The sequence below is a fragment of the Poecile atricapillus genome, chromosome 28 (genome assembly GCF_030490865.1).
Source record: "Poecile atricapillus isolate bPoeAtr1 chromosome 28, bPoeAtr1.hap1, whole genome shotgun sequence".
NCBI classification, from domain to species: Eukaryota; Metazoa; Chordata; class Aves; order Passeriformes; family Paridae; genus Poecile; species Poecile atricapillus.
The window spans coordinates 3177337-3192437 of NC_081276.1; the positions used below are offsets into that span (position 1 = coordinate 3177337).

A 15101-nucleotide genomic window follows, 5' to 3' on the forward strand; every position below is an offset into this window, starting at 1 on the left:
GGGCTGTTCTACACCCCTGGCCAAGTGCTTTTATTTGTCCCTGGCCACTCCTGTGCACTCACTGCTCCTGGAGCTGCTCCTCCCTTCATCTCAGGTGAGTATCTGTAGCTCCTGGCCATGGAAATAAATGGTGTTTTTATGGAGCTCCCCAAAGACAGGTCTCTCCTGCTCTGCTGGTTCCCATCCTCCCTCCCAGGGACTCAGGCCTTCAGTCTCCAGCTCTCCAAGAGGTGACAGACTTTGCACAGGAGATGCAGGATGAGAACTGGGAAATTCTGGGCAGGATTTGGCATCCTCAATAGAAAAGAAGTCTCTGCTCAATGTCAGCTTTGCAACCCTTGATTCAGAGCAGATTAAATGATGTAAAGAACCCTGGGGGAGAGAGGTTTCCTTTCCTCAGCTCAGCCATGAATTTGCTTCCAAACTGCAAGAGGGAAGTTTTTTTGGATGGGTTTGGAAGTTGTTTAGAGATAGAACCTTGAAGAACACACCCTGTTGCCAACCCAAAGAGGGCACTCTGGGCATGGAAAACTCAGCAGAATTGTGCTAGAGGTGCTTTCCTCGTGCATCATCACCCACAGCAAAAACCACTGAGAACTCTGCTCAGATGCAGCTTTTCTTAGTCAGGTGAGTGACCTGGGGGCTTTTAGACACTTTGAATTATAAGGTTTGGAAAATATTTGGAATCTTCACATCTTGGGCCTTGTGTTTCATATCCAGTGCTGCCACAGATGTTGGAATGGCCTCTGACAAGTCACCTTTGGACAGAGGTGAGCAGAAGGAAAGGCAAACACTCCCCAGAAGTGTGTTTTTGTCAACGAAATCCTAAACATCTGACGGAAGTGTTTGAGCTCCTCTTGCTGGGTCTCTTGCCAAATCTCCAGATTAATTTCCTCAGGTTGCAATATTTTTAAGCTCTATTGTAGAAGAGGGCAGGGGTTTATTTTTTTTTTTTGTCTTAAACCATGACATGTAGAAATAAAACATTTACTGGCTGTCAGGCCATGGTGAGACTGTGTGGTTCCTCTCTTTGCTGCCAGCTTCACATTCAGTGTACCCTGATGAACATCTGTGGGTGACAGAGGTGCACTGGGGGGGAAGATGCTGGTTTTGTGTGGAACGGCAACCAGAGGTGAGATGGGGTAGAACTGAGAGAGGCTCATGGGGAAAAGGAGGTGATGGAGTGAGGAAATCCCCTGAACTACCAGCTTGGAGCTCCCTGGAGGGAATGAGGAGAGCCCCTGCTCTGAAATCCAGACTGGACATCAGTTCTGGAGGTTTAGATGGCACAGAAAATGGAGGCCATTGGTTGGGGTAGAAACCTCCAGCTTGGGATTCAGCTCTTTGAGCTGTGGCTTTCTCCTGAGCTGTTCAGGACTGGAGCCAGTGGCCCAGAGAAATCCAAATTGCACCAGGAAAAAGGCTTTCACATGCTGAGGAGATTTATTGTTTTTATGTGTTCCCACGACACTGGAGCTACAGAAGAGGGGAGAGAGGAGGCAGCAGTTTCAGAGGTAGGGACAGCAGGAGTGAAGCAGGAGCTGGAAGTGTCCTCCTTGGAGCTTGGACACCCAGATGTGTGGTGTCACAAATGACAGACAGGGAGGAGGCTGCTCTTTGGATCCCCCTGATCTCATTGTGCAGCCTTCCCCTGAGGGTTACAGACACCTCCCCAGCTCCTGGAACCTCTCTGGGCTGTCCTGCTGCTCCCTCTCCGCAGCTGGAGCCACAGAGGGCTCAGTCAGGGCAGCAGGGAAGGAGTGCAGGCACTCCCCATGAGCACAGGGGACAAACACAGCCAGGGCACAACCTCAGTGCCAGCCCCACCACGGACACAGCTCGGCTTGGCCACGGAGAAGTCCTTGCCACATCCACCAGGAGCAGTGGGAGATGTTTCCCAGGGAGAAAGGGAAAGGGAGCTGGTGAGGACAGGGCTCTGGAGGGTGAGCTCTGCAGGAGGAGCAGGGTCACGCTGACTTCATGACGCTGTTGACCCAGGGGAGGAAAGGAGCGATGTGTGTGTAGAAGCCAGGCCAGTTGTTGTGCCTGTAGGAGAAGATGCCATAGGCTTTGTTGTTGCAGACCAGCGGATCCCCAGCATCACCCTGTGGGAAGGAAGAGAGATCAGTGCTGGGTTATGGGAAGGAGTGCCCTTGCAAAGAACAGGGAGGCTGCAAACACCAGCACAGAGCTCCCCCAGCAGAAGCCTGGGCTCAGTGGATGGGGATAACTCTGCCTCCACAAGGGAGAGTTATCCCTTTGGTGGCAGCTTTGTCAGGGACCCAGCTGGGGGAACACTGAAGCTTCATTTCTGCCCTTCTGCTGCCTTCAGATACAAAGCACACTCAGACCAACAATGAGATTCAGGGTGAACCCCTCTGGCCAAGCCATTGTCCCCCTGCTGACTCCCAGGTCCTGTGCCATGGCAAGACAAGGTTCCTCTTCTCCCTTGTGCTTTGCCCCTGGCTAAAACCTCCCCCTCAGCCTCCTCCTCCTCCCTGACCAGAGACTGACCTTTTCAGGTACCCCAGAGGATCTGCTGCGGCCACAAATCAAGTTGTCAGCGAGTCCTGGGTAGTGGCTGAGGCAGTCCCTTTGCCTGATGACGGTGACAGTGGCCTCACGCAGGGTGACAGTGGCTGTCCTGTATCCCCAGCCTGCCACACTGCACTCGCTCCCACCACGAACTTTGGATTTCTCAAAGGAAATGGGCCTGACGTGGCTGTTGCTGGTGGCATTTCCATTCAGCTGGGCAAGGGGACAGAAAACACAGAGATGAGTGTTTGGCCTGGAATCCACTGTTGCCTTCTGCTCCAGCTCAGCTCTGCAATCAGGGCCAGGGAGGTGCTCCAGCCAGGTTACCTTCAGCAAAAGGATGTCATTTCCCTTCTTAGGGCTTGTAAAACCCGGGTGGCAGTGGTACTCCTTGACCTCGAAGGTTTGCCAGCTGTCCTCTCTCCTCTGGAGCGTGTGGGCTCCCAGGATGACAGTCAGAGGTCTGTGGCTGGTGAAATCAAGCACAGTGGGTGTCACCAGCTTGTCCCTGTCTTGCCTGGGAGCACTGAGGCTCATCTCCCAGGAGAGTCCAATGACACAGAGAGGGTGTACATACATTCCCTACACACAGAATATATTATACATGCACTTTTAAAGAAGAATGGTGGGAGCAAGGGGCTCTGCCAGGGAATCTGCCCAGCCAAGAGGCAGAGAAAGCTCCCACCTGACAGAGCAGAGCTCTGCAAGGGCTCCTTTATCTCCAGACCTCAAGATGGGCACATTTGGTCCAGTGCTGCTGCTCTCTTTTTCTGGGCTTCACAGGCCCATGGAAGTCCAGGGATTTCTAAATCAGGATACTTCTCTGTCCTCTACATCACCCACAGAAAGTGCTGCCTCAGGAAGGTTGGAAAGGACCTTGGGGATGTGCAGGAGTCCCTCCCAAGCTCCCAGGTGAGGCTCAGGCCTCCAGGCTCCTGGGTCCTCCCTTTTTCTGCCCAGGAGTGGGGACTGGCCCTGAGCCTGTCACTGGCACCAGGGCAGAGCTGTCAGCCCCGAGGTGTGTGGGAGCTACACCCAGAGCTGTGCACATCTGGAAAAGTCCTCCTGCCCTTCCATACCCCAGCTGGATGGGTGGAAAAGGGCTGGGCAAGCAGCTGTCTCATTGCAAATAATTCTGCCAACAAACAAGTTGGTGGCAGAAAGGACAAAGCCTGACAGCAGGTCAGTGCCAGCAAGGGAAGAAGCCACTCTGACCTCCCATTGTTGACATCTGGGAAAACTAAAAGTCAAAGAGGGGGGGAAAAAGTCAGGGTAAATATCTGAGGGCGGGCTGGGGAGGGAGATGGGGCTCAGAGCTGTCCCTGAGCCGTGCCCTGCCCTGTGCTGCCCACCAGGGAAAGAGCCTGGCCACGGCTGATGTGACCCCAGCAGTGAGACCCCCATGCAGGAGATGTTCCCCAGGCCGTGGTGGAGCAGACAGCTCGCTGCAGGGGCTGTGTGGACACTGCAGGACTCACACGAGGCACTGAGCCGCCGTCATCACCCAGCCGGGGGCCACGAGGAAGCCCCCGCAGAAGTTCTTGTCCTTCCCCTGCAGGTAGGCCATGTAGGGTGTGGGGTGTGCCCTGGAGGCTGCCTTGGCTTCTCCTCCTCTCTCCTTCCACTTCCAGGGATAATCTGCAATGGATAGGGCTGGGGATGAGGGGTTTGGGGGACACAGGGCTGAGATTCATCCTTCCCCAACCCTCTCCTCACCTCCAGCCCGCTCTACTTACTGGCGCTGGCTGGGGGGCACATCACCAGCAGGAGGGACAGCAGGAGAGTCTGCAGGTGCTCCATCACAGCCTTCTGGCCTTCAGTGGATCCCTCAGAGGTGTGGCTGCGTCTGGGGTCTCGTCCTGCTCCCAGAAAGGTTTTATAGCCTGAGACCAGACTCCAGGAAACCACAGAAGTCAGACTCATCTGCAGAATCTCTCCACGAGTTGCATGTCTCAGCAATGCGAGAGGGGAATTCAGTCTTGGCCTTGGGCATCAACCCACCTCCATCATGGGCCTGATCTGAGGGATCTGACGTCCTTCTGAACCCAGAGCCAATTTTAGAACTTGGTGGTTTTTCTGGAAGCTGTGGGCAACGCACCCAACCTCATCCCTTTGACTTCCAGTGAGGTCTTCACTTGCAGCTTCTATTCTTCAAGCTTCTTGAGCACTTGCAAACCCTCTTGATTTTTATCGTGAGCCTTACATGAACAAGACTTCTTTCACCTGATGCATCAGTTCCAAAGACCATGCAGAGGTCTCTCAGTAGCTGCAGTCTTGGCTAATGGAGCAAAATTGTCATTAACGTGTTTATAACATGACACTGATGATACTGGGAAGAAATCCTTCCCTGTGAGGGTGGGCAGGCCCTGGCACAGGGTGCCCAGAGCAGCTGTGGCTGCCCCTGGATCCCTGGCAGTGCCCAAGGCCAGGCTGGACAGGGCTTGGAGCAGCCTGGGATGGTGGAAGGTGTCCCTGCCATGGCAGGGGTGGCATGAGATGATCCCTAAGGGCCCTTCCAGTCCAAACCATTCTTGGATTTTACGGTATGAGCGGACTTTGAACTGTCACAGTTCAGCTGTGACGAAATGGGGCCGATGCTTCCTTGCTGCCCTCACTGCCAGTAAATCTGCTTTCCCCCTTCCTCCAGGGCCACTGGGTAAACCCCATCTTCAAGCTACAAGTTGCCATTCTCGTGCAAAGCCTGCAGCAGCTGGAGCTTCAAGGAAAACCCTGACACGATAAAGATTCATAATGCACAGATAAGCAGCTGCAGCCTGTTCACTTGCAGATTTCTGAGCTGATAGCAGCTGTGAGCAGAAGCCCAAACATGGACCCTTCTCAGTTTCCCCAGGGCAGCCTGGGTGCTGAAGGCAGAGGTGACGCAGTTTCCCTTCATCCCAGGCAAGAAGGTGGAGGATTTGTGAGCAGAAATCCAGTCTGGACTGTGGAAACCTCCTCCCTCTGATGGGGGTGACCAGTGGGAGACTGGGAAAGACCATGAGAGCAGGGCAAGCACCCCCTTCCCCTGGACTGCAGACAGTTTTCGTATGTTTGAAATTCCCCACTGGTTTTTCCCACCACAAACCGAGTCAGTCTCCCCCTGACATCACGGACACCCTTCACCCCCTGCCAGGGAGCTCTGCACTGACCCAATTACCAGAGCATCATCTCTGTCCCCACCATCTCCCCCAGGGAACTCCTGGCTCTCTCTGTACACAAGAGATGCCACCAGAAACGAGCTGGAATGAAGGAGATGAGGGCTCAGAGAGCAGCCTGCTGCAGGCCATGGAAGGAAGTTCAGACTCCAATGCAGGAGCTGTCTGAAAACAGCCCTCGAGTATCCTTTGTGGGGAGAATTTGTCTTTGGGCATCATCAGCTGAGGGGAGAGGTTTGGGCTGGCACTAGGACAGCCTCTGATCAGAGAGGTGAGGATGTGCCAAGCAGCTCCACAGCAGCCAGCCAGGACTCATCCTCACCTTCCCCAGGGACCCCGCTGGGCCCCAGCAGTTACCACGGGAGGAAAGGAGGAAGTGGCTTTGGGGTCAGGCACTTTTGTGAACCCAGGTCCTTCATCAACTCTTTAGTTCAAGCCTTTCTAGCCAGGACATGGTGCAGAAACAGGGATGGACCGTGGCTGCTGGCAAGAGGCAAAGCCTGGGAGCAGTGCGACAGCTGGGGCTCGGGGTGTGCCTCCTCTCCGGGATCCTAAAGCCCTGAACCCGGTGTCTTAACAGCCACCAGCCTACACCCAAGGGCACAGTCCACAAGAAGTCCAGCTCTCCCCACCCAGTGAAGCCTCTTGCAGCTCAGACAGCTGGAAGATAAGCCAGGTGTGCCCTGTGACCGCGCTGTCCGGGCTGCACTGTGCCCTGGCTGCAGCACTTGAGAGGGAACAGCCTCTGCTCTGCAGAGAACCACGAGTTTTGTCGCTGCTGATGCCCCCAGCTTGCTGCCTGTGCTCCCAGGAGGGTGACAGCCATGCTGAAGTTGGTGAAGGGAGTGTGTGCCCATCATTTTTCCCAGAACATTTCTACCTGGGCGGCTTTTCTCCCCTCAGCACACTCTCCACCCCAGGAAGGGCAAGCATTCCTCTTGTTTCTGAGCCTGCCAGTGACTCAGGATGCAGAGCTGGGATTGCTCTGTCCCAGCAGCCAGACCCCCCCTCCTGCTCTCTGTGGCAAGGCCACGAGGAAGAAAACACACGCTGGGAGATGCAGCTTTGAGTTTACTGTGGGTGCTTTAAGTGCAGCAAGGTTCAAGCAGGAACAGGGTTATCTCTGAAGGAAGTGGGGTCTGTTGTGGCACAGCCTCTTTTTGTGCCATCTGGGGCTATCCCTGCTTCTTCCAGGGTGATTTAACACAGCCCTGAGACGGGCAGGGAATGGCACAGGCAGCAGCCTCAGAACAGAATGAAGGGGGCTCTCAAGTGCACTGATCAAGTCACTTGGGTTCCCAAGGAGAGAAGAGGGAGTTGAGCCCTCAGCAGGGGCAGGAGGGAAGCTATTGCAGTCTCCAGAGCCACACCAGAGCTGGAGAAAGTGCTGCCACTGCCGCTACTTCTTCATGACTTTTTTGATCCAGGGCAGGTAGTTGGAGATGCGGGTGTAGACCCCAGGTGGGGAGTCATAGCCAAAGGAAACAACACCTTGTGCCACTTTATTACACACCAGAGGCCCACCAGAATCTCCCTGGGGAGAGAGGAGATTGATTTTAGAGGCCTCTTCCCTGTGGTAAGGGTTTCTCCCAGGTCCCTCCCTGCCCCGTTCCTGCCCCATATCCCACCCAGCTGAAGGGGCTGCTGAGCTGGGGCTCTGCCCCTGGTGCTGTGCAGGGTCTGTGGCTGCTGCCAGCACATCCAGAGAGCCAGTCCTCATGGGAAGTGTGACTAAGTGCTTGTCACCTGCCCCAGGAGCTGGCTGTGCCAGCAGCAGCTGCTGCTCCCCGTGTGCCCTCCCCATACCTGGCTGGAATCCTTCAGCTGGTGGAAGCTGCCTGCACAGACCATGCCAGAGTCCAGGTGTGGGTAGAAGAGGACGCATTTCCTGCGGCTGTAGATGGAGACTTTGGTCTCAAAGAGCTTGTTGGTGGCCCTGTCCTCATCGATCAGACCCCAGCCGGCGATCAAGCACTTGGTGCCCGTGGGGAGGTCGCTGCCGCTCTTGGGCAGTGGGATGGTCTGGACGTAGTCATTGAGAGTGGCCTTGGATGTTAGCTGGGGGAAAGCAGGGGGTTGAGAGAGGGCTGTGAGCAGGAGACTTTCTTTGCAGAGACAGGGAGGGTCTGGCAGGCTCTGCAAGCTCCGGGGAGCTGCTGTGAAAGCCACACGAGGCTCCAAACCCTGCCCGTGGCTCCTTCCCAGCTCCCTGCCAGCCTCCAGCACCTTGGGCAGAAGCAGCTTTGCAGAAAGAGCAAACAGCCCAGTCCCTGGCAGCCCCACAGCCCCTCTGCCTCCTCAGAACTCCTTGCCTGGAGCAGCATGATGTCGTTGTTCATCGTGCTGGGGTTGTATTCGGGGTGCTCGTGGTACTTGAGGACTCCCCGGACCTGCTGGCTTTTTTCTGGTTCATGGATGTCGTGAGCTCCCAGGATGACTGTGATATTCCTGGCCATGGAAGTGGAGGGGAGAGAGGGGAAATCAGGCTGGATGTCACCCACCTCCCTCATTTTGGCAGACAGGTGGAGAGAGCTGCCCAGCACAGCAGGAACCTGCTCCAAAATTGCTCCGGGGAAGGAGCTCCCAGGCTGGGGGAGAAAGAAGGGGATAAAGCCCCTGTATCAAGCACTCACCCCATGCAGTGTGCAGCTGACATCACCCAGTCAGGGGCCACCAGGAAGCCCCCGCAGGCCCCCAGCCCCCCTATCTTCAGGTACGCCATGTACGGGTGGGAGTGGGGCCGCGCCTCGTGGCCCCCCACAATCTGACCCCGCAGAGCTCCTGCAAGACACCCCAGCACCGGTGAGCCAGGGGCTGCTGAGAGCCCAAACGAGCTGTCCCCACTCCCAGCCAAGCCCTGACTCACTGGTACTGGCCCAGGGGCAGCAGAGCAGGAGCAGCAGGGCCGGCAGCAGCATCTCTGGCACAGCTGGACGCTCCTCCCCAGATGTGTGGAGGTCTCGAGTTTCCCCGTGGGCAGGGGCTGGTTTTATAGACTGGAGGTAGCTGTGCCCAGCAGGCAGGAAATCATGTGCAAGGGGCTGATTGTGCTGATCAGGGCATGGCTGGCCTGGCCTCCTCAGTGCCCATGTGCCCGTGGCTGTGATTGAGGGGCGATAGCGCAGCGCGGAGAGGCCAGGGCAGAGAGAGCCTGGTACGCCACAGCCACAAACTCAGGGGTGCTGGCAGCAAGAGAGAAGTGTCCTGTGGTGGTTTTGAGGTGTGATTTAACATTTCTACCACACTTTCCATTTAATGTTTTTGCCTTGAGGAAATGCAAGGTTCAAAAAAAAAAAGCCGCTTAAAAAAAAAAAACAACCAACAAAACTTCGCCATTTAAAGTCATGAATGTGGTCTAGAGGAGATAATCCTGAAAGTTGCTCTTTCATATTCTTGTTTTCCCTCAAGAGATGCACTGCAGAGCCTCTTTTCCTACAGAGATCCACCATCACCACAACCCAATTTAAATGAAAGGGCACCCAGGCACAACAACTGTGCCTGGGGCAGTTTTTGAGCACCGTGAAAAGTCAGATCTGCAGGGTTTGGTGTCAGCCCAGGTCAGAGGGGCCTTGCTGGTTCTTCTTGGCTCCTCTGGGGCCAGGAGGATCCTGCCAGCTTGGGGAGACTGGGATGTGGGAAGTTCTGCTCTGCAGCAGAAGAGGCTGAAGTGGGGAAGTGCAACCACCCAACTGCCAGGAGTGATCAGTCATTTTTAAACCAGCCCTGCTCCACCCTTCCTGGAGCAGAAAAACACCTGCAGGCAAGTGGATGCCTTGGGCTGTGCTGGGGCCATGCAGAGGGGACAGGATGGGTGGGTGGGGAGGGAGAGGTGAGGACAGAGATGGGGATGCCTGATGTCCATGAGCCAGCCTGACACAGAGCTGTCCACAGAGCTTCAGCCATGTTTTGTTGTTTTTTAATCATAATATCTGAAAATACAAGCTTTAATCAGGACTGTGCAGCAGCACAGCAGGAAAACCTCAACAGGAATCATCAGTATTTTATCTTGTGTTTGTAACTTGCTGTCTTTCCCCTGCAGCTGCTTGTGCCTCCCCCCAATCTGTGGCTGGAAACTCTCCTGGGAGCAGCAGCCCCAGGGCTGGAGGGACTGGGCAAGCCACAGGCCATGGACTCTGAGCTCCAGGCTGCTGCTCTCCTGCTCCTCTCTGGTGTTCCTTTGACTGCAGACAAGTTCCTCTCTCTGAGGCCAAGGTGTTTTGGCCTTCCTGTTGACCTCGGGAGGGTTCCAGGGCTTCTCTGCTGAGGTGCCTCATCTCATCATCCATCAGTACCTGCTTTAGCCATGGGTCTGGAGCAGGTCCACAGGGTTTCAGCTGCCCCCTGTGCCTGCCCTGGCCCTTCCAGGCCCATCAGAGCCATCAGGCAGTGTCAGGCAGACTCTGGCTTTGCCCTGAAGAGATGAGAAGGAGAGGAGGGGGTGTCCCTCCCCTGCCCCACTTCACTTCAGAGAAAGAACATCTGAACTGAGATGGCAGCAAAGGAGAAGTGCCAAGATCCAGCTCAGCCTGTGGCAGTGCAGTGGGGACAGGCAGAGCAGGAGCTCTCCCTCATGTGGGGGCTCAGGCAAGAAGAGCCCCATTAGCCCCCAGCCATCAGCTGGGGACTCTGTACCTTGGATATGTTTGTGGAGGGGGAATTAAGAAGATCCTTCGATGTTTTGCTGGTCCAGAGGACCTGCACACCAAGGGTGAAGGGGCCAAGCTGTCCCAGCAGCTCATCTGCCTCGAGCTCTCCTGCCACCAAAAGGGTTTGGCTGCCCCCAGTCCCATCCTCTCCACAGATCTCTCTCCTGTCAGGAATCTCTGACTCCTCACACATTGCCAGCTCTTTGAGAAGTTACTTAGGGCCCCTGACAAGCCAAGTTTCTCCATCCTCTGATCTTTCAGGAGCATTCCACCAGTTCTGTCCCGAGCAGACACATGAGCTGGAGGCTCACCCTGAACAAGAGCAAAGCTCAGAGGGGTGATGTGCCAGGATCACCCTGACCCTTTGGATTCCAGTGCTTTGTGGGCATCAGCCCAGAGCGTTTGGGAGTGAGCTCTTCGTGCTGAAGGTGCAGCCCTGCTCCCCTCTGAGCGCTCATGGCCCAGCCTTCCTGCTGATTTCCTCTCCTTCAATCTCAGGGTCATCTGCTGAACTTATCAGTGTGAGTTTCTTTCCACGAGAGAAAAGGTCAAAACCCTGGCTGGAAGGGTGAAGGTGGAGGATGGAGCCCTCAGATTTTGGTGAGAACCACTCTTGCCTGCCCGTGGCTTCCTTTGCCTTTTCCACCTGTCTGTGCTGCCATCCGGGCTGGGATCAATCCACTCACCCAGACCTGGATGGGCTCCCTGGACAGCTCCCTGGGGATGGAAGAATTCTCTTTGCTCTCAGCCTGGGGACATCTTCATGATTTCCTGCCAGTCTGGAGTGAGAGCACAGATACATCAGGGCACAGCTTCTGATCCCGAGCTAAGTGGTGCTCTGCTTTTCTTTTATCTCTGCCACTTTGAAGCTGATTTGGGTGGGGTCCACCCTGTACAGAAATGTGGTTGATGTTGCAACTTCCCCTTTTTTCACTTTGGTAGGTAGAAGCCTCACTTATTTTGCACAAGGAGCTGTCCCCACTACCTGCTCGATGCTGAGCCTCAGACAAAGATCTGGACAGCACTGCTGAACCTCCCTGGGGCAGCAAGAGCCTCCCACAAGCCATGACAGGTGAGTCCTAAGGCGAATTCCCAGCCACAATTGGGAACAGCACATTGCAAGGCTCTCCCGTCGAGTTTTGCAGACATAAGGAATTAGGGCAATGATGGAAATTAACATTGCAGCCATGCTCTCGTTCCTCAGTTCTGCTCTCAGAACCTTCTGCCTCCTGCAAAGGTGAGAAGCAGCAGCTTTTTGCCTCCTTCCCTGTGTGGAGACAGAGAATGGGAAGATCCCGAGCCATCTCTAGAGGATGCTTGGTGAGTTGAAGGTGTAGGTGCAGTGTCAGGGCACGTGCTCAGCTCAGACCAGCTGCTTTCCTCTGAAGAGGAAGGGGCTGAGTTCAGCTGCAGCCACACAGGTGCCAGACAGTGCAGGATGGGGATGGATGTGTCTGGATGTGTCCTGAGAGAGTGGCAGGAGCTGGGCCTGTGGAGGAGCCCTGAGGAGTGACAGCGTGGACCTTCCTCCTGAAGAAGGAAGAGTGTCAGGAAAATTAACCCACAAACACCAGAGGTTTATGTCCAAAAAGGAGACAGAGAAATCCCTTTACTTTATTCAAATAAAGGGAGAGGCCATGGGGCATCCCCCTGGGGTCTCTCCAATTTTTGGAGGATGCAGTCTCCTTTTTATCCCAATTTCCCAGCTCCATGTCCCTCTCTTTCCCCACTGAGGTACTTGAGAGGTACAGACTTCCCAGAGTGCCTGATACCTAAGATTGTATAACCCTCCCTCTTAATTTTTAATTCTTATGGAATTTATGGTTCTTCCCCATTGTTTCTTTCATCTTTCGATATCTAATTTAATTTATCAGCAAACCTAGTTTGTTTGTAAAGGCAAATATCTTTTTTTTATTTTTCCATTCATCAATCAGTGGAATCCTTCCCATTGCTTCTTTTATCTCTCAGTGCTGGTTTTGTTTACCAGCAGACCCACAGCCTGTCTGTAAAGACAAATCCATCACTGCTCTCAATAGGGATCTGAGCATGGGTGGTGCACAGGGCAGCTGGGGAAGAGGCAGTGGCTCTCTGCCAGGCTCAGGGGTGCACCCAGTGTGTCTGAAGCTGTCTGGGTGCTCTTGGCAGCTCTTGGATCTGTTCAGCCCCGCAGACTCCACCCATCAAGGTGTTGTCCCGTTTGACACAGCCTGCTCCCAAACCCAAAAACGGCCCTGGCACTTCATTCGTGTCACACCTTCACAACCACAGCAAAGCCGAGAATAACCAGACCCTTACCAAGAAATGAGAGCTGTTAGATGTCAATACTCTCGGTCACAACAGGAAACTTTATTAAACAACAGGAAGCCCATGCTCATGGGTGGACTTACAAAACACCTCACCCTCCTCTCCCCTTGCTCTTTCAGTGCTGCAGGGCTGGCAGACGGGGCTCTGACTCTCACCTCCACGCTGAGCAGGGCTGCTGGGCTCAGCCCTCAAACAGAGGATCTGCTCTGCCCCAAGCCCTACCTGACCCCCTCCTCCATCGAGCATCCCTTGACTGCTGACCCAGGCTCAGAAGATGGATGCTCCAGTGCTGAGCTGGCTGGTGAATCGCTCCCTCCTCCTTCCCCTGGACTCTGCTCAACATCCCGAGCTCAGACTCGACCTGCTGGGCACGAAAGCCTCCTGCCTGCAGCTGGCTGCCACGAGGAACGTGAACGTCATCCTGCAGCACTACAACTTCTCAGGCAAGCTCACCAACAGGCAGTCTGGGGACGAGGGCATGGGGCTCGTCCGCACCGCCTTCGCCATCATCAGCTGCGCCATCATCCTGGAGAACCTGCTGGTGCTGCTGGCCGTGCTGCGCTGCCTGCGCGCCCGGCGCTGGGTCTACTCCTGCATCGCCAGCATCACCGTCAGCGACCTGCTGGCAGGGGTCGCCTACCTCTGCAACCTCTGCCTCTCGGGCAGCAAGACCTTCCAGCTGTCCCCTCCGCTCTGGTTCCTGCGGGAGGGCATCCTCTTCATCGCCTTGGCTGCCTCCACCTTCAGCCTGCTGGTGACGGCCATCGAGCGCTACGGCGCCATGGTGAGGCCGATCGCTGAGAACGAGGCCAGCAAGACCCTGCGCCTGCGCGGCCTCATCGTGTCCTGCTGGCTGCTGGCCCTCGTCATCGGGCTGCTCCCGCTGCTGGGCTGGAACTGCCTCTGTGATTTCCAGGCCTGCTCCGTGCTCCTGCCTCTCTACTCCAAGAACTACATCCTCTTCTCTGTAGTCATGTTCAGCATCATCCTCCTGGGCATCATCGGCCTCTACATCTCCATCTTCCATCTGGTGCAGGCCAGTTCCAAGCAAAGCAGCTCCCGGCACGGCCGCAAGCGCTCCCTGCGCCTGCTGAAGACGGTGCTGATGATCCTGGGGGCCTTCATCCTCTGCTGGAGTCCCCTCTTTGTCCTCCTGCTCTCCGATGTCTTCTGTGACACCGGGGCCTGCAGCCACCTGCACGGCCTGGACTGGACCCTGGCTCTGGCCCTGCTGAACTCGGGAGTCAATCCCATCATTTATTCCCTGCGGAGCGTGGAGGTTCGCCGTGCCGTGGGGAGCCTGCTGTGCTGCTGCTGTGTCAGGGCCGGGCTCTGTGAGCCTGGCAGCTGCCTGGTCATCTCAGACATCAATTCTGGCTCCTCCACCGAGAGTTCCCTGCGCTACCGGGACAGCTTCCGCAGCTCCGTGGCCTGGAACGCTCGGCCCAGGGCGCCTCTCTCCAGCAACTCCAGCATGATGAGCAATCTCCCCAGCCTGTGAGGGGCCACGGGGAGAGCAAGAGATGCCAGACAGCCCCCAGGGCCCCATGGTGCTGGTCCTGGCCTGGCAGGACTGTAGCAGTGCAGGCTGACCAGGTGTGAGCTGGGTCCAGGCTTTCCAGTCCCATCAGACTGGGATGGTGCCTCAGTGTGGCTGCAGCACAGGGACAGGAGTTGCCTCTAGGCTGGGAGTGAAAGATACAGGCACATTTTGGGATTGATGCTCTGCTGGGATAGCTGCAGTGCTCAGGTTCTGTGTGTGCTTTGGGTGTGCAGAGGTGCTGTACCTGCCCCCCGAGGGTGTTTTACTCCAGGGCACAGTGGCAAATAAGGTGGATTTCCCCAACCAGGTGGCCCTCCCAAGCCTTTGGAATCCTTTTGGAGCTTCTGTGATGGGCACAGCTGCTGGGAAGGAATCCAAGCTTGACGTCTTGCCCAGCCCGAGGATGGCAGAGGGCTGCAGCCACAGCCAGACCCTCCCCAGGGTGCAGAGGCTGGGCAAATTTGCCAGGGCAAATGCTATGAGAGTGCTCGGAGCTGTAGTGACAGGGCTGGCACTAGCACGGGCAGAAGGAGGTGTCCAGAGAGACTGGGGAGCCTGGTGTCATCCTGGGCCTGAAGACACAGCCTTCTGTGATCCCTGCTCTTCTGTTCCCTCATGTAGGGAATAATCAGAGCAGCATCCAAATGCTTCCTCTCACCGTGCCAGAGGCCACCAAAGCACTGGGGACTCATAAAACCTGCTGGCCCAGCCCCTCCATGGGAGCTGAGTGTGCAGCCCATTTGTTTTGCAATAAATCAAAGTGATCAGAAAGCCTTGGGTTGCTTTCCTTCGATTTTTTTCTTCTGGAGGCCAGGTAGTGCCTGGGAGATGTTTTTGTATTCTGGGGACAGCTGGAGCTGCCCTCCTGTTCTTGGGGCAGGGGGATCACCCTGCCGAGGGGGCAGCGGAAGCCTCCCG

At 55.7% G+C, this 15101-nt stretch overlaps 3 protein-coding genes across 4 annotated transcripts; 1 reads left to right on the top strand and 2 right to left on the bottom strand.

Annotated features, from left to right (window-relative positions):
* Positions 1-1438: 1438 nt before the first annotated feature.
* On the bottom strand, positions 1439-5285 carry LOC131589322 (granzyme E-like). The gene is made up of 5 exons (XM_058858654.1): positions 4272-5285; positions 4014-4173; positions 2863-3004; positions 2515-2748; positions 1439-2105 (listed from the first exon to the last, which is right to left on the bottom strand). The coding sequence occupies exons 1-5, from the start codon at positions 4456-4458 to the stop codon at positions 1968-1970; spliced, it is 861 nt and encodes a 286-aa protein (XP_058714637.1). The 5' UTR covers positions 4459-5285; the 3' UTR covers positions 1439-1967.
* A 1463-nt stretch (positions 5286-6748) lies between these two features.
* LOC131589390 (mast cell protease 1A-like) lies at positions 6749-8645 on the bottom strand. The gene is made up of 5 exons (XM_058858819.1): positions 8557-8645; positions 8324-8471; positions 8003-8138; positions 7497-7748; positions 6749-7224 (listed from the first exon to the last, which is right to left on the bottom strand). Exons 1-5 carry the CDS (start codon positions 8606-8608, stop codon positions 7090-7092), a joined length of 723 nt encoding a protein of 240 aa, XP_058714802.1. The 5' UTR covers positions 8609-8645; the 3' UTR covers positions 6749-7089.
* Positions 8646-10145: 1500 nt separating this feature from the next.
* S1PR4 (sphingosine-1-phosphate receptor 4) lies at positions 10146-15101 on the top strand. Of its 2 annotated transcripts, XM_058858818.1 has the most exons (4): positions 10146-10936; positions 11279-11408; positions 11541-11656; positions 12760-15101. In XM_058858818.1, exon 4 carries the CDS (start codon positions 12915-12917, stop codon positions 14139-14141), a length of 1227 nt encoding a protein of 408 aa, XP_058714801.1. In that variant the 5' UTR covers positions 10146-10936; positions 11279-11408; positions 11541-11656; positions 12760-12914; the 3' UTR covers positions 14142-15101. The 2 variants fall into 2 exon arrangements, with proteins under 2 accessions (XP_058714801.1, XP_058714800.1); XM_058858817.1 differs by lacking the exon at positions 11541-11656.

Coding starts and splice junctions, on each gene's coding strand:
- LOC131589322 (XM_058858654.1), bottom strand. CDS start 4,458: ATGAGTCTGACTTCTGTGGTTTCCTGGAGTCTGGTCTCAGGCTATAAA. Junction 4,174..4,271: donor GTGCCCCCCAGCCAGCGCCA/GTAAGTAGAGCG, acceptor TATCCATTGCAG/ATTATCCCTGGAAGTGGAAG. Junction 3,005..4,013: donor ACGGCGGCTCAGTGCCTCGT/GTGAGTCCTGCA, acceptor TGATTTCACCAG/CCACAGACCTCTGACTGTCA.
- S1PR4 (XM_058858818.1), top strand. CDS start 12,915: ATGGATGCTCCAGTGCTGAGCTGGCTGGTGAATCGCTCCCTCCTCCTT.
- LOC131589390 (XM_058858819.1), bottom strand. CDS start 8,608: ATGCTGCTGCCGGCCCTGCTGCTCCTGCTCTGCTGCCCCTGGGCCAGT. Junction 8,472..8,556: donor CTGCCCCTGGGCCAGTACCA/GTGAGTCAGGGC, acceptor GGTGTCTTGCAG/GAGCTCTGCGGGGTCAGATT. Junction 7,225..7,496: donor AGCTGAAGGATTCCAGCCAG/GTATGGGGAGGG, acceptor CTCTCTCCCCAG/GGAGATTCTGGTGGGCCTCT.